Consider the following 18,645-nt stretch of genomic DNA (forward strand, 5'->3'; position numbering starts at 1 on the left):
ATAAGCTTCCAAGGGAAGTGGTAGATGTTAATGCAGTGAGAATTTAAATAAACATGGGATAGGAATGAAGCTATTCTGAATATAAGACAAGGTCAAGGGTCAAATAAGGTTTGAACAAGGGCCTGAATGGTAATTATCTGCCAACATATTATCTGCTGCTGTTTAATTTAGAAATCCCTATTAACAATGCTGTGTTTCCTCTGCATTACAATCTTAAAACCAGAACGAAGACAGAGGAGAGAAATGAAAAGGCTAGAAAATAGTACAAAAAAGGGAGGGCTCCATTAAAGTAAATTGCTTTGTGAAAAAAAGTTATTATATATCTGTTTTATGTCATATTACATTATTATTTCCTAAAAAGATATAGCTTCATCTTAAAGAAAGCATCCTCATATTCTGTATACCAAGGAAAGAATTCATAAATATTCTGTTCCAGAACTCTGACAACATAAACTGTCAGATAAATGCAAATATCCCATTACATTCATCTAGTAAAGTCTGGCGCAAGAGTAGATTCATTTTACCAGAGCAACCAAATACGAATAAAAAATTTAATGAATTCCCTTCAGAGATTGCAAAGCAATCAAGGCGAAAAACAACGTACAACCAATACATAATTTCAGACCCGGTTTCACCAGCCGGTTTATTACACTGCGATTTATGTTGGCCACCAAGAGGCAGTTAAAAGTTCCGCTATACATATTGGTCCCAGAGAAATGCCAACCGAGTCAGTTCTGATACATTTTAGAATTCTTTCTACCAAAGTAGTTGTTTCATTACATTACTGCATGTTTGTCAATAGCATAGCTCTGTTTTAAAATGCTTTTTTAATATCGTGTTACATTAACCCCTTGTAACATGTACGGGCTCAAAATGCATTTTCAATGGGTTTAGGGACTGCCCATTGTCCTTAAGGGGTTAAACGCGTGTTAGTCCTACTGTTTGATGTATGAATTTCTGTAGAAGCCCTCAGAGGAGGGACGTGATGATAATCGATGGTCAAATAAAATTGATTTTAGAAAATTAAGCAGTCAAGAACAGTAACTTGAATTTTGCTATGGAAGTAGTGACTACACTGACATATAATATGATATTATTATTTATTGTTTTATATAGCGCCATCAAATTCCATAGCGTTGTACAATGGGTAGACAGGACATAACAAGTAGTATGTAACAAAACAAATTGACTAACAGAGACAACAGGTGAGGAGGGCCCTGCTCAAAGGAGCTTACAATCTAGAGATGATATGGATGTGTAACACAAAGCCCAATTGCAGTATCTCCAAAGCCTTCCTTTTTGCTGATGATGTGATGTAGTGTTCACTATGGAGTGACTATGCTCTCATTAGCTTCTTCCGCAATACCTTTAGGTGATGTGGCGTTCAATAAGGAGTTAATTCACTAAACTAAAGTGTGATTTTGTAGGCAAGTAGGGGGGTCTCATTGTGTATTACAAGATGGGCCTGCCTGTCCCTGCATTATGTGTAGCTAACACAATGAGACTATTCTGAATTCACCTCACTCGAGGACCTGTACATTTTGTAGGGCCAGCTCAGCCCTTCCTGCAGAAGGATCCCACTAGGGCCGAGTCTTTGCAAGGTAATTTGCGTGCGTAAGTGTGTGAGTCATAGTGTGTGTCTGGGTATGTTAGTATGTGTGAGTATGTTAGTGTGTGAAGACGTGTCTTTGAGTATGTTAGTGTATGTGGGTATTTTAGTGTGTAAACATGTGTCTGGGTATGTTAGTGCGTGTCTGGGTATTTTAGTGTGTGTTTGTGTGTCCTGGTATGTTAGTGTGTGTGTGTGTGAGTATTTAAGTGTGTGAACATGTGTCTTTGTTTGGGTATGTAAGCGCGTGTTTGGGCATGTTAGTGAAAGTGTGTGTCTTGGTATGTATGTGTGTCTTTGTATGTTTGTAAGTGTGTGAGGCTATTTTAGTGTGTCTTTGGGTATGTTAGTGTGTATCTCAATGAAAAACAAGCGCAGCCCACACATAGAATTCTGATGAGGTGGCCCACTACAGAAAAAACTCGGAAACCCGTGTCATATATAATACCTAGACGAGGTGTTTCAATTAGGGTAGAGAAGACCCCTGATTTATGATAACATTTTAATGGTTTGGGTCATATTTCTATAAATATGTTGATATGGCATTCTTTCAGACATGAACCCCTGCATATATGAACTAACATACCACAAATATATTAATATTTGTATGCATTGGAAATTATTTAATAAAGTTCCAATTATAAGCGGCAGAATTTATTTTTACAATTGATGGATTTGCAGAAGAAAAAGAAGGCTTACGTCCAATACAGTAATTTACCGACATATTTTAAAATAGAAAAGTGTACGTAATTCATCAATATAAAGTGAACACTGCGGACGCCGCAGCTACTAAAGTAATTATCTAATTTGCAGGCTTTCTATTTTTATATAGAAAAACTAAAGCCAAATATGTTATTTTCCTAAATTCTTCCAAGCAGACACAAAGGTAGTTCTGATAAAAGTCAATTAATATTTACGGATTTATATAGCGCCATCATATTCTGCAGCGCTGTACAATTAACATTTCATATCTACGGAACAGGGCTGCCATGTGGGGGGGGGGGGTACAAACTGTACCTGTGCATGGGACCCTGGCAAGCAGGGGGACCTTGCCACCCGGATTTGTAATGGGCTTACATTGGCCCGTTACCTGGGACCGGGTCAACGCTGCATGGGAATGGGCCCTTGCAGCCCTATATGGGTCTCTGGGCTCTTGTGGGAAATATGGACCAGATGGCCCTTTTCTGAGGTTTGGTGGCCCCTTTCCAGATTTGGCCCCATTGCGAGCATGGGTCGGAGCAATGTGAGCAGCGTGGGGTGGGCTGAGGCAGGGGGTCCCTTGTCTTTCGGTTTGTTCTGGACTCCAAGGTTCTTACGGCGGTTCTGTTCTAGTGATAAAGTGCAAGCTTTACAGTCTTATATCACACATTGAAAAAGTTATACTTTAGCGTAGCTTTCTTCACACAGGAGTCCATTTATCCAGCATCTTCCTGGTTATCTTGAAGTGTTTTGTAATTACAGTCCCCAGACATGGAACTCCTTGGATTCTATGTATTACTGCCCCACCGACATCAGAATTAGGTTATCAGCTAATCAGCAAATACAAGGAAATAACTCAATACACGGTGGTCGGTAAATCAAAAGAAATTACAACTTTATCTACTAACAGAGATGTAGCTAAAGTGCCAAAACCATACAAGAGCAAGAGGGCATATATATATATATATATATATATATATGTCATGATTAACATTAACCGTTTGAGGGACGTTGTGTGCGCACATCCCTCTGACACACAAAGGGTTCAGAATCGATGTCCCCGTTGCAGTATTCGCACTCACACACCCGTAGTTGCCCCACCATCACTGCCACTTACCCCGTCCTGCGGACTGGTCAGTACCGTAAGGCAAGCGAGGAAAAACTGCGTAAAAGGGCAAGTTTGGCTTACTTGTTGCTAGGCGACAGCTCTTAGCAACAGTCAAGCGCTATAGAACCGCCCACTCTGGACTCCACGCCCACTAGCTCCGTTGAAGACGGATGCGTAAAACGAGATGTTAAGAACCACGCCCATATACGTAATTTTCTTACGCCCGATAGTGAATTGTGTGCTGTAACACGGGAGAGACAGCGGGCGCCTCTGCTTTTGCCTTTGAGTTAAAGCTGGAGGGGTGAGGTGGGCCGCTGCACTCACGCTATTCGCATATTTACCGAGTGCCCGTTCCAAACCCCCTATGTCACTCGGTGTTCTGCAGGCCTGAATGCCACGATAATGTGCATCTTAATAGCGTATTTTTTTAATTAAAATGTTGTGCGTTAATTATCTTCACCTCTTGTGTAAAACACTTCCTTACCTGCTGTTCCTGTGAGTCTAATTATTATGTTATATACTATATGTTATGCCCTGTCTACCCTTTCTACAGCGCTATGGAATACGATGGTGCTAAATAAAACAACTAATAATAAACGGTTACAGGCCACAGAGCTCGATACATTGTAAGTAATTACCTTTGGAGATATGGTGTCACAGCGCAGGAAGCCATATTAAAATAAATTGTGGGGTTTCTAAATATGCACCCCAACTTAATTTTGAGTTACCCTTATTGAGATCAGAGAACGTAAGTGGGATATATTAAAAGTGCTGAGATCTCTATTAATAGTGCAAAAAAGGTAAAAAGCCCTTAGATCCCATTGCCCCAGGACTACGTGTAGAAATTATATCCCCATTCATTACCCCCAAAACCCTTAAGCCAGAAGTATTCAAAATACTGCCCTATATATAGTGCTGTGTAAGGGATGGATGTGGCCATTTTTAGATAATACAAAAATGAGTGTATGGGGTATGTATGTAATCAGGGTATGTATGTAAACATAAATGGGGTCCTTGTTTATCAGTGGCACCTACTATTATTTTTTTTATACTAGCAGTCACAATTATTATGTCTTGCTTATTTCTGTGATATCAAATGAAAGCCCCATTTATTCTGAAGAAAGGCTGCACTGTATAATGGGGGAACATCCAACTCTGAAAAGGAGAATCGAGATTAAACCCGCATTTTATAAAAATGGCAAAAAATGTTACTGATGGCCCTTAAAAGCCTGGGTAAGGAAAGGGTTAAAAGGCAAATCCCTGCGTTATACAGTAATGGATATTATCACTGAAGAAAACATGTTTGGTTTTTTTTTTGTTCCAATAACCATCCTTTATCTGCTAAACTTGAGGCTGGTCTTGTTGTCAGTCCTGTGATATGTGGGTGACTTTCCCTGCTCAAACTGAGTATTGCATATACCTTCATTAGTCAGAATATCAGGATAAGTGATTAAGACTGAGTAATTCTACTGTTTACCACAAAGCGGTATGATAAGGAGACAACATGTTTGTCTTTGAGATTGGGCTAAAATTTTAGAGTTGGAATGAACAGAAATAGCTAATATACACCTGTCTCAAAATATTATATCCCAAAGCCGGAATACTTAAAGAAACAATGCTTTTTATTTTGGAATCTGGTCCTAGCAACACAACAACAAAAACATGGTTGGAGCCCCCTTTTGATAGGCTTTTCCTCCAATTTTCAAAAAGACATAAAAAGAGACTTGAGTCAAATATATATATATATATATAAACTTTTTACCCAGACTTTATTATTGTGGACTGCGTATTGTATCGGATTGGAGCTGTTTGTGACACGATGAAGAAGGTTATTCCAGAGAACACAATGGAAGTGAGGATATATCAAAGGCTTAGTGTAGAGACAACTCACTTTATTAAATTAGATAAAGCTGTTAATTGCAGGGCAAGTTCTTCCGTAAACAGATGTGAAATATGTATATTTCTATGTACATCTTCCAAATTATACTGTATGCTGGAATTGGCGATATATGGACTTATTCATCAGGGCAGAGCCTTATCAGTGTGTATTCCTTTCATTTAGTTTATAATGATTCCACATCACGTCCTCTCGCATCTCCCACATCAGGATTTGTCACTTTCCCCATAAATAGAATGGATCCTATAGGGGAAAAAAGTACATTATCATGCACCTATATAAGAACTTGGTCATAACATAGTAGAATAAATAAACACCTTGTTTTACATTATAGATAACAATTACAAAAATACCATTTTACGTTTGGGCTGTTTTTTTGTTTTTTTCTATTGCCAGCAAAATAAATAACTAGAAATATATTCTTTACATTTTTCACGGCCGTTTGTTGTTTCAGATTGTGTTGTATTATTTACGGTTGTGCGATGCCTACAGTATTCTCAGCAAAAGATATAGATCTTAAACGAATTTTGTATATCAGAGAGGTCACGCAGCTCTGCTTTCTCCAGGACGTAAACCTGTTCACCTCTTCTTCTTTTGTAGGGTTTCGGATTCCTTGACTTTTACTGTGTATTTTAGAATGCTTTAAGATGCCGTGCATGGTTATGATAGCCATAAGTTCTCATGGGCAATAAATCAGTTCATGTAATCTATTTTGGCAATGAAAACGGCAGGAGACATCGTCAAAGAACATAAACAGTGTCAATTGTGAAATACATGGGTAAGCAGTGGCTTCGGGAAATATATATCTGAAGATAACTCTGTAGTGAAATGGCCCCTACAAAACATTAAAGCCAAGTCCTAGGAAAATAAAAGCCACCAGTACTTAGACCGTACGTTTCGTACGGCACTATTCTTGAACCAAATTGTGGAACCTACTTTTTCATGGACGTGCTTATAGTAGTAATCATTAGAGAAACATTGTTCTCGTTTCATTATACCAGAAGTGATAATTCCATCAGTGGCTGATGTGAAGTGTCAAGTGCATTGAATTTCCTTCTGCCGGTTGGCACAGAAATACATTGCCAAATCTGTCATGTTTCTATCGCAAGTTGGCCCTTCGTTCGTTATTCAGAGGATTGTTCTTTATCCACCTGGAGACTTACAGTAAAGCTGTGGAGCTGAAACAGCCACCGTTTCTCAAACTCCGAATTTAGTGAATAAAGCCCATTATATAAATAGTACGTACATAGCATATTAGATTTTTTTTTAAACTATATATATTTCCTTTTGCTTAATATCTTTGATAATTGGTTCAAAATTGTGCTGAAGCTGCCTTCTGCTGTAAGTATATTGTCTCAGAACATTTAATTGCCGAAAAGCCAGCAGGACTGCAGCTGAACTGTCCATCATTCGGATTTAGTCCAAGGACAGTGACACTTTTGTGTCTAACGCAGGAGGATCTGTGCACGTTATCAGGATTTTGACTTCAGAGACAGGCTTGAACAAAACATTCTGTTGAATTATAAAGAGACATTTAACTGTCCTGTTTCATAGAGCAAATAAATGCAACTGCAGAAAAACCTTTTGCTTTTTAATTGTCTGCCTTAACATGTTCAGTTATTACTGATAGCATGAAAGAAATGCATGCACCACAAAGTTGCCATATCAGCAGAAATTCACAGCTGCATGAGAGCTACCTACTATATTCAATTAGGTATCCACATATAATATAAAATGGAAATGTTGTATTCCATTATATCTATGCAAGTGTTTTAATAAAACTATAACGGTTATAGTATGACACTGAGTTTTTTTGCAAAGGGAGCGTGCCTTGGACTTTAATGAAACCTGATTTTCGGTTTTGAGTGACAAGTGCCATGTGCTGTCAGCCAAGGGGTGAGTGTTCTTGCTGCAGTTGTCAGGAACGAAGACAGATGTCAAAAGAGCATACAACTTATGTATGAAACGATATTATGCTCTTCCAACGTGTGTATTTATATATATATATATATATATATAAGAAAGTAAAAGTGTACACAAAGGATTTTTGCTGAGGTTGACAAAAGCCCCAGACAGGGGCTGAATGCAGACTTATGATACCCACTAAAAAATGAATAAACTCACCTGAACCCTAGCAAAAATCCTTATTATCTTCTTTTTTTTCTTGTAAATGGATTCAAGATGCACTTTGGAATATAGATATATAGATCTATCTATCTATCTATCTATCTATCTATCTTATTTCAGCATGGGATCAACATATTTTTTTATATACACACCTGACTGGTTGTGTTTAATGAAAAACAAGAAAGGGTGATCAGCAACAAAGCTATGATTGGTCATACTCATCGCAGCAGCCTGCATTCCTATAAAGATAAAAGAAGTGTAAAATAATTATTTTTTCATATCTATGTTTTCTCTTCTGCGTCTACAGAAAGAGAGAAGGAACTTCGATTAGCTATGAAAGGTGTACGTTTGTGACATCTTCCACTAGAGTTAAAAAAAACATCTAGATATCTAGGTACATAGGTTATTGTGGAATATTGTACAATGAAAGTGGTTCTACCTATGAGATTGGTTTCTATAGTATCTATAGATGATGTCTTTTTTTTTTTTGAAGCAATACTTTTGAATGGTCGAAGTTCATAGTTACCTTGGACTGTAAGCGTACAAAAGCAGGACCGTCTTCTACTTCTCTTCCAGAATGTCTTACGATGGGTTAATGTTACTGTCAGTTTTATATATTGTCACATTTTGTATGTCATTGTTAATTTCCAGCTCCCGCTATTGTGATAGAGCTGTGGAATCTGTTGTTGCTCTATCGAAACTTCTAACGTAGCACAAATAGCATGTCCCTAATTGAAAAGATTTAGGTTTCATTGCCAAGGATTTAAATACCGTTCCGATAATAATGATGATGTCATAATGAATAGGTCCAGTCTGAAAGATCTGTTTTCGGTGTGTGGACAGTATAATTTCAGAACTTCTTCACACTGAGCTCTATAATTTATGTAAAAGTCTGGCATAATGACTCAGTCATCTCTCAGTAGCTCACCTCCCTTCTTCACAGCTCAGAAAACATCCATGATACAGCATCTTTCCCCAGGGGTAAGGAAGGAATTAATATTTTGGAATAGTAATACAGATCACGTCAAGACGGATTACCACTATAAGGTGGTGGGATTTTAGGAAGAACCTTTTTGAAGGCCAAAAAAATTCTTCAAAATGTCATAGTTGCTCTTTATTGAACATGTTATTTTTGTTACTCTATCTACATAAAAACTGTTCAGACTTTGTGTCGCTTATATGTAACAAATTTACACATTTTCCTTTCTTACCTGTTGAGGCAGCAGCTTCACTCCCCTCTTCATAAATTTCAATGGTAACCTTCTGAACCACCTTGGAAATGTAAATGTTGGGTGCATCTAATGAAAATAATTATATAAATTAACACAGACACACTTATTCCATTTGTGTGTAATGCTTCTGACAGCAGAGAACATGCAATTCCAGATCATTAGCGCAACGATAAATAAATGGTACACTATGCATTGTAAGTATTAATAATTCATTCTGTTTAGAGAAATCTGTGTAATCTGAAATATTTATTGCATATGCAATTTTTTTCTGAAATCTGCAACTTCCTACACTGCATTCTTTATGCTTTATATAATAATCAGAGACATATTTATCTTCTGCTCCGACCTAAGGCAGCTCCCCCAGCCACCCTCTACGTGATCAGCGTCTTCTCTGCACTAAAAGATGCGCCGTGGCATTAAGACACGGAGAGCCGGGATATGATTTCTAATGGAGTCTATGGAGGCTGTGCTGATTGTAAATGGGTAGTTGATGTAATTAAGCAGGGGGACACTGGGGGGCCTCTGGACCTACCCCTGGACCAACTGCCCATCATATAAAATATGATCGAGCGACACATGGATACTCTTTGTGTTGTTCTGTTGATTTAAATTACATAAAGCAGAAGCCTTCTAAATCACAGAATACCTGTTATTCCTGAGAGATCACAGTTTTGATTGAACAGGTCCGTTACATTCATTTTAAGGAGCGATCCTTTTAAATCAACTTTATGTTCTATTTTAAACCTGGGAAAGACAAAGAACAATTCTTCACATAAATAATCAATGTCTTATGTTTAAATGCGGTACAGTTTTAAGAGCTACTTTGGTGACAGAGTACATCTCATCCTTACAATCACAATGTAGTTTTTTTAACCCTATAAATGCCTGATAAGTATAAAGATGTTTAGGTTTGAGCAGGGCCCTCCTCACCTGTTGTCTCTGTTAGTCAATTTGTTATATTACATGCTACTTGTTATGTCCTGTCTACCCATTGTACAGCGCTACAGAATTTGATGGCGCTATATAAAACAATAAATAATAATCATTATTATTTAGTTCACTGCAACATAGCATACATTTGTTTTTCTTTATTTTCTTGCATTGATGAAATTAGGGTATAACCCACCTTGGCAAAGCAACTTCTACCTCCTCCGTGTTAAGGGCAGTAAACCAGTCTTTCATAACAGATGTAGTCATTAATTTTTCCAAGTCTCCTATTTCCACATTTTGCGAAGGAAGAGCTAGAAATAAACTAAGCGCATCTCCTTTGTATGGCAGTTCCAAAACCTGGTAGTTTAAATTATTTGCTGAAAAGTATCCTGAAAAAAAATAAGGTACAGAGAAATTAAAAGACATTAATATGGCACTAACATTTTATGTTTAGAATCTTTTGTTGCAAAATGATTGCTGATACATACATATAAGCCAGAGGTTACTGGTCGATTGGGTAGCTGTATGTCTTTGTCTTAATTGTCTTTGTGTTAATTACTTTCACTTTCCTCTATTGTAACAAAGCTACGGAATCTGCTGGAGCTAAATAAATAAATGTAATGCCACATGTAAGAAAACATGGCTTACCTCAATTGGAAGTGTATTAACGGAACATTAGCAAAAAATAAAATGAGGAGGGATAATCTAGTGTTCTTTCCATGGGAAAATAACAGACATGTAGGAGGAAGGTCCCAGCCGATGACCAACCACAAAGTTGCGAAACACGTCAAGCTATTCTACTTGTCTTTATGCTACACGCTTGGACGCTCCATGTGGGATTAGAATGTAGAAGTAGCTAAAATGGACTAATATCTGTGGGCTTCTGTGCTGTTATTTCCATTCTTTTTTCCCTGTTTAATGGTGATCTCACTTCACTGAATCTCATCATTACCTCTTCCTTGTGCATATTTTGTGATTCTTTTATTATCCTTTTCCGCCATATACTCTTTTAACAAAAGGACTTCTTTCTATGCTTAGATGTCATCTTACTACATGCGCTTTCTATGAACTTAAATCAGAATCAATTGGTGTAACAGCTATAAGTGCCAGACTGTCCACCTCTTACTGCAGTGCCTTAAACCTCCATATATTTAAAGCCATCTATCTGCACCATGTTTCACTTGACTAAAAGTAAATGTCATTATTCGGCCGTTAAACTGGTGCTCAATCCATTTGCTGTTTGATGATTCACTTTAGCTGAGGTTGCATCAGGAAGATCATTGTGAGATTTGCAGTTAGATTCCAATTTACCTAGCCAACTGTGGCACTTTAACTAAAAAAAATCAGTTTAAGATTATCTGGAACATTTAGTATCCAGATGCAATTCACATAATATAGAATGCTTACCTTTCTATTGCACTGCAATATAACCCAACTGCAGAGAAAACAACCCCCCCCCCAAACCACCGTTTAGGCAATATTCTTCAATCTCAGTTATATTGTGGTTGTAAATTTCTCCCCACAGAAAGAGAAGAAATAGATTTGGTGGGACAACTTAAAAAAAGTTGTCCCACCAAATCTATTTCTTCTCTTTGTATAATATGTAAACACTGTAGGTTAATTGGCTGACACTCGTCCTATACAGTTCTCCTGTATCCATCCATATTTATTGGTAATTCAACACTATTTATTGCTTCTTAGTTCTACAGCCTCACTTTTCCTTTGGCGACTATTTTGAGACGCTGCCAAAGCTATACTTATAAACTCTGAAGACCTCAACAGTCCATTTCAGCAGCTGAGCGTTCGACCTAATATATTTGCTTAGCCTTGCGTATATACCTAGTACCTGCCAAAGCTTTTCAAATTGCCATCTTTAGCAACACTGGTGTAGGAGAGAATTACCCAGCTTCGTATTCAATCGAAGACGCATCATTGGTATCTTTGTCGTAACTCCTCTCTTCACTTTAAACTCTTCTAAACGAGTTGCGTCTGGGACAAATTTGTGTTTCCATTCTCCTTTGAAGTAAATTGCATTGACCAAAACAATTTTCGTAAGAGGACCAATATCTTCACTTGAAAAAAGATTTCGGATTTTTCCTGTGCAGAGAAAAGGTAAAAACGGTTCTATTCAGAAGGGCTCTAGTCTTTTATTCTTTCTTTTTTTACCCACAAACACCTTTTTATTGATGTTTCCCTATGAACTGTACATGACAAGCTTTTATAAGCTTTTTGGCTTTTGTGACAATAAGGAATTACACGGTTTGGATGTGTCTGTCTTGTATTTCTGCCGCTGACATTTTTGTCAATAGGTGTTTCGAGTATCCAGTTAGGAAATTGAATTATATCATAGAAGTGAACACAAACAAACCCTTTTTTTTTTTTCAGCAGATACGCTACTCAACAGAAAAATATCTGCACGTAGATTATATTTCACAACAATTTTTGTCCTTGAAATATAATAGCTGTTTCATTCTTATTCTTCAAAAAATCTTAATGCTTTTGCCATCCACTCTAGACCAAGCTTCACATTAGATACACATCATTTCATATAGTGGATTTCAAACCAGTACCCAAGGACAATTATTTGTATTAATTAGAAATCTCCCAATTGGAACACAGACCATTAATGTCTGAATCTTGGACTGCTGGTTATTACTTAAGAACTGGTTTGGGAGACACTGATATGAACTTTTTTTTCTCATTTTCACAAAGTAAAATACAGATCTGGGGCCTGGGCAAAAGTTGACATTAACCAGACAAAGTCTTCATAAGTAAATAAGGAGCAATTGATATATTTTTTATTTAATTTGCCTATTACACTTCAGATGTTTTTTAGACATTTTATGTAGTCTTTATCAGTTAAAAGATGCTTAATTCTAGTGTAAATTTGGAAAAATGTGGTTTTATCACCCTAGCAAACAATGGTATGGTCCAGTAAGCAGGAACATTCCATTAACTGGTTTGATTACGCTTCTCATCCCTAGTAAATAGAATTTTTCCAAATTTCAGACTTTTTTTTATACAGTACAGTTATCCGCTAGAAAGAAAAATGTATCTATAGGAAAGAACTACAGGGCTGTGTTGCCTTCACACTGTTTCAAGCAGCTGCGGTTCTTATCCACAGTTTAGAGGTTCATGATTACATTTGAAGGTTTGGAAGGATGGTTAATTTTTGCAGAGGCAAAATACCCATGTGTTAATGATTTGCTACAATTGTGAGAACTGAACATAAGATTTTGAAATCTCTGTTTGCTTTGCCGGTGATGCAGACTCCACACATTTGGTTACCTAGGTATTTTTCCTTCAGCCTTTCCTTGAAGCTAATGTGAAAAAAATACACACGAACAGATGTGCCTTGCGTTATTGGAAGGAATAATAACATTGTATAAGGCAAACACTGTAAGGAGATTTGTAATGGGAATTTAAAGGTGATGCTTCACCTACTCTACTGAACTTTGCCTCATTCGGAATTTTTGCCAGGGACACTTCATTATCATTAGAGCTGTTACCATAGAAACTAGAAAAGCTTCTTAAAAGTTTGTGTTGTTTTCCTGTGATTAAACCTTTAGAGGAAAGAGGAAAAAAATGCAGATCTACTAAAGTTTGTTTGGCACACAGGGGTGATAGCATTATACTATATATTGGTGGCAAAGGATTTTAATGGTAATGGGGTCCCTTGTGGTTCATAGAACATGTGCCATTTTATAGCAAAGCCACATATATTAAACCATGACAAAAGAGTCTGCAAGGACAGTGCAAGTGAGATCTTGCTATATAATATGTATGCACGGCATATTCTCTTATACTCATCCACTACAGTCCATTCTTTAGTGTATTAGTGCAGTTGGTTGCCACTTAGATAATAAATTGCTTACCTTATAATAGACAAAAGCCTAAGGATAGATATAGACAACTTAAAGGGGCACCCGAGCCATCATATGAACTTTAGTGCATGTGATAGCACAAATGTAATGCTTCTTATGTTTTTTGACATTCAAATATCTATACATTTTCCATCGCACATATCCTCTGCTCAGTAGTACTCATGCATAGATTCTCACCACCAGCCAACTTCCGAACTGGCTGGCACAAGAGTTCCAGGTAGTCTAATGAGATCTTCCCACCCCTGTCCACATTCGCAAAAAGCATTCCCATTGATTTCAAAACTGCCAGGAACCCAGGGCTCCTGAGCGGCATCATCTTCAGAAGGTAAGCTTTTTTTTCTCTTCCTTCTAGGTAAAGCATGGATATTGAAGTACTTACAAAGTACTTTAATATGCATTCATCACTGATCGCAACACTAACTCTTAAAAAAAGACACATACTTATGGATAAGACAGTGTTAGCATGTTTTGTGAAACTGTGTGGCCAGAGGGATATACAACATTAAGCAGCACTCAAACCACCGGCAGAGAAATACTTAAACTGGGCTATGACATTGAATAAGAATGTGCAAACTCAAGCCGTCATTTGCAAAACATGATCTCAGCTTAGCAGAGAGTATAGATTACCATTTGTTTGCATATCTACCCATCCACTTATAGTTTCGGCAGATGCCTTTGAATCTTGAAAATTCACCAGCTTTATTGCACTCTTAAAAAAATTCTTGTTGCTATGGAGATACTTTTCCTTCACGCGAAATCCTTCTTGAAGGTAGAGGGCATTGGCAAGATTAAATGTAAATTCTTTATTTTCTTCTGAGATGACAGCAGAAAGCTTTTGGAGCCCAGGAAACTCTTCACCTAGAGAAAACCGATTTGTATTTTAGCAGTTTTAATGACCTGCATAAACATAACGAAGATGGAGATTGCTTTTTTACAGATTGTGTTCCAGTTATACTTTGCAATGTACTAAAACGCATGTTGTTACAACAAGAATTACCTGCTACAAATTAATTTTGTTTTAATAGCATAAAAGTAAGTTGTTTGTTTCTTTAGCACATTAGCACACTGCAGTAGTACTTTTTTTTTGCAATTGAGAAAAATAATAAGGCAATCTCTTCCAAATTAATTTATAGCTATTTCAACATTTTTGTATTTTTTTTTCTAAAGTACAGCCTGCACTTTTTTTGACCCACTGAAATTCTGATATAGTGATTTATATAATAACGTTTTTTACGTTACCTAGTACCATTAGTAGCTGCTTTAATCAGCTTGCCAAAGGAAATGTTTGGTAACATGAAGTGTCTGGAGTTGTGAAAACTTGAGTTTGAATGTCTTTTCCCCTGGTATATGTAAACTTTCGGCCTCAACCGTACTTCTTTGCAATATGTTTTGGGGTTTTTTGAAGTGTTCATACTTGAGGAAGTTTATTTTTGTTCCCGACCAAACATACAGAATACTATGGACTGATAATGAAATGTATGAATGTTTTCCTATTCATAGAAAAAGTATTTCTTTTATTTTTCTTTTAAAATATAGGGCAAAAAAATTATCAAGACCTGTTACTTGCAGCTATTATGTAATAGGTTATTTCCCATGATGCAGCATTTTCACAATGCTAATGGGCCAATGGGCTGAATGACAGCATGATGTCATAAACCTTTACACACTCTGTATCCTGTTATTGGTTGGTTTTCACTATGTTGGAGAAAAGTAGCTGGTTCATTGATCTTCTCTAATATTTAAGAATCCCTGGTGTCCCCATGCTACTCTAGTGTCCCTACCAATGCCCTCAGTGAGCTCAGTAGCTCTGAATGTCTAGTAAACAACCTAATGAGTGATATAATTTAGTGGTAAATACGTAGAGACACACAGCGAGGTAAGAGAACTATACTGTCAGGTTAAGGGCCGGTAGAATTAATGAATCTAATTATTCCAGAATGTCAGCACACAAAAATATACATAAGTGATAATATTGAAAAAATAAACATGTTAAGTGCAAGAAAAATAATTATGCATTATAATTACAAACTAAGTAACGTTAATGCTGTCCTTTTGTATTATTTGAGCCTGAGACTAGCTTAGCGCACCAACATTTTTTCTTTTCCCTGTCTTTTTTGTCAAAATTTCTTCTCCAATTTAAATCTGTGGGCTATTTACTAAACCCCACAAGCAGCCAATCAGAAAAGAGAAAAGTCAGTAGAATGCTGAATTACACCATCTTTTCAGCCGTTTTCAGCCAAGACATTTGCAATCATAACACAATCAGCCTTTTTATGCAGTATTATTGATTATCATCAAGTTTATTTTTTTCTGACTGAGCTACTTGAACGTTGAACTCAAAGTCAGGCAGTGATCCTGCTGATCTTAGTTGTCAAATCGTCATATTAAAAATAGTTTTATCTTCTTCTTATTGCACTAGCTTTCTCACTGTTGTTGGCTCATCCAGGTAAGCCCGACTCAGGGTCGGTCAATACTCAGCGTGAGTTGCGCACAGCCTACTTTCTCACTTCTGTTCCTAAGACTTAACTGAACCAGAAGTTTGTGTATTTCTGGATATATAGGCTTTCACCATAACAAATACAACCAACGTGCTATTTTGCACATAACTATGCACCTATACCACAAACAGTATGACTTCAACATTTCATACCTATCTCCTATATGCCATATAAACTTAGCTGACTGATCCAACAGAGCTCATCTCCTCCTGATCTTGTGAAACATATATTTTATACTTCCTTTCACCTGAATGGAACCCTAACTGTAAACTATAAATTCTTCTTTATTATTATTATTACATCCGGTATTGCTTTAAAGCATGTTAACCTATTAAGATTGCTCTCCCATATTGATCAGTGGACTAAAAGATCTGCGGTCTTCATGTTATATAGAAAGGAGAATACAGACTGTAGGTAATATATTTGGCCCAGCCAATCAACCTTTCTAGGTATCATCATCGTGAAGGAGGATGAGGTGGGGTGGCTGTAGCATGAATAGCAAGTAGTTATAAAATGCAGTTGATAAGGTAGTAGCACAAAATTGCATCTTTGTGGGTGTATGCTAACATTACTTTACTAATATAATTCATATATTTCAAATAAGAAAACGGTATAATAAAGCGGACTATTTAGTCCAAGCTGATACCTGTCATTGAGCCAACACAAAAAAAATATGTATCAGATAAGCTTTCAAGACTTCAGAGGTCTCTTCTTAAACAGGTAATAGCATGTAAAATCCAAATGGGCATTCATTCCCTTTCTCTCAATGAACTTGTATTCGCGTATTCAGAAATCACCAAATGGAATTTTCTGTATGATGTCGTTTAGTTGCAAATAGTGTATTATGCAGAGCAATGCAGGGAAGTTGGGTATGACTCGGCAATGACATTTGTTTAGATAACGTAAAGGCAAACATATACAACAAATATGTGTATCCTATATATTTTTCTTTCTCTGCTAGCCTTCCCTTGAAATGCACATAAAACCGCCAAAATAGGGCTATAGGAGCATTCATACATCCTACTGACCATGTAAATTGGAGATGAAATTGATGTAAACATTTAGTAGAGTTCTATTTTATATCCTGCAATTCTCTGCAGATAACAGTATTATAATAATTAGTTTGCAAGTCTTTGAAAACACAAGATGCTCCTTTGTTTTGTATGTACAATTCATATTTTAATACACATATATAATATTAGTTAATATGTAACAGACATGTGACAAAGCACTGTATACTTTACATGCACCTTTGAAAGTCCAGCACAGTAATAAATAGAGCCACTCATTTCTACATATTAAAACATTATGGCTCAAATAGTTAAAATCAGAGTAGCTCCCATGCCAGCCCTTCTCTATGTACCATATTATCTCAAACTGACCAAGTCATTCAGAAGTCTGTTGCTAAATTCCAGTTACCATTTCACACCTAATTCCCAACTACCTGTGCATTTTAATAGTAACAGTAATATCAGCATGCTAACCCAACTCTTGGTGCTACAGAGAATATTCTGTTGTGAGCCAGTCAATGCTAACATGCAGCACATGGGGATTAAAGTCACTGTGACAAGTCACAAAATGCTGGGAATGATCAGTACCCATGGCTTACACAATCCAATTTTTCAAGGTATTCATCTATGATTGATAACCTGTCCAAAAATGATTGCAAAACAAATAGGTTACAGACCTATGCTTTTCATTTCGCCTGAGTGCCATGTTCACAATGATTCCCCCATCCCTTAATACTACTAGTTTTGGAAAGGCTGGACCCCATGTACTCTCCGCAGAATGAAGCATTGATTAGCCTTACCTTATCTACAAAACAACATGTAGGAATTACAGGTTAGGGATTAATAAAAGGAAGACTCACTTTCTTGATTTCCCTGCAGTTTTAAAGCTTGCTTTATTTGATGCAATGTTGTTCCATTTGCTCCCAACCTTATCATTCCAAGAATCAAAGAAACACCAAGTGGGGAAAAAAGAATGTTCTCTCCTGTGTCAACTAATTGAATGGCCCGGTGCAGATTCATAGCAAACTCTGTAAAGACATCACCCTCGGGACTTGAAGTGCCGGATGTTATTCTAATTCCAGCAAGGGCCACAACAAACAAGAAAATCAAGGGTCTTCTCATTTTAACTCAATCTCCAAGTAATACACAGTTGGGTCCTGAAACGGAAAACAAATATCTCAAACTAGACGCATTAAAACAATGTCATTTTCCTTTACTGTCCCCTAGCCCCGCTGCTGAATTCACAAGTATTTGTCTATGGAAGAAATCAAAATGAAATTGTACAACTTCAATACTGCTGTTTATAACTGCTTTCAAACGTAAAAAGATGGCTTGAACACCCCCATATGTCTGAACATAAAATGCCATAAAGCACTTGTATGTGGCATTCTCCCATTAAGCAGTGCCATAAGATAGATTGGTGCTTCATAAATAAATAAAAATAATAATATGATGTGCTTTAACCCTATAACAAGTAAGGGGGAGGCTATATTATCCTAAGCATATGACAGGTTAAATATTAGTTTATTTTACAGGTGCTTACATAATTTAACTGTTTATAGGAATTGCTTGATTTACATATAAACAGGTGTATGTTATGCTTTTTCCAAAGCAATATATCAGAACAAATATTGTATTTAAATACTACATG

At 36.8% G+C, this 18,645-nt stretch overlaps 1 protein-coding gene across 1 annotated transcript; it reads right to left on the minus strand.

Moving 5' to 3' along the window:
* Positions 1–5,479: 5,479 nt before the first annotated feature.
* On the minus strand, positions 5,480–18,116 carry SERPINI2 (serpin family I member 2). Its single transcript, XM_089485324.1, has 8 exons — positions 17,855–18,116; positions 14,114–14,344; positions 11,505–11,699; positions 9,799–9,991; positions 9,319–9,416; positions 8,652–8,738; positions 7,593–7,679; positions 5,480–5,556 (listed from the first exon to the last, which is right to left on the minus strand). Exons 1-8 carry the CDS (start codon positions 18,114–18,116, stop codon positions 5,480–5,482), a joined length of 1,230 nt encoding a protein of 409 aa, XP_089341450.1.
* Between the last annotated feature and the right edge of the window lie 529 nt (positions 18,117–18,645).

The sequence above is a fragment of the Sceloporus occidentalis genome, unplaced genomic scaffold, assembly GCF_023333645.1.
Source record: "Sceloporus occidentalis isolate IW3139 unplaced genomic scaffold, rSceOcc1.0.p SCAF_25, whole genome shotgun sequence".
Lineage (NCBI taxonomy): Eukaryota > Metazoa > Chordata > Lepidosauria > Squamata > Phrynosomatidae > Sceloporus > Sceloporus occidentalis.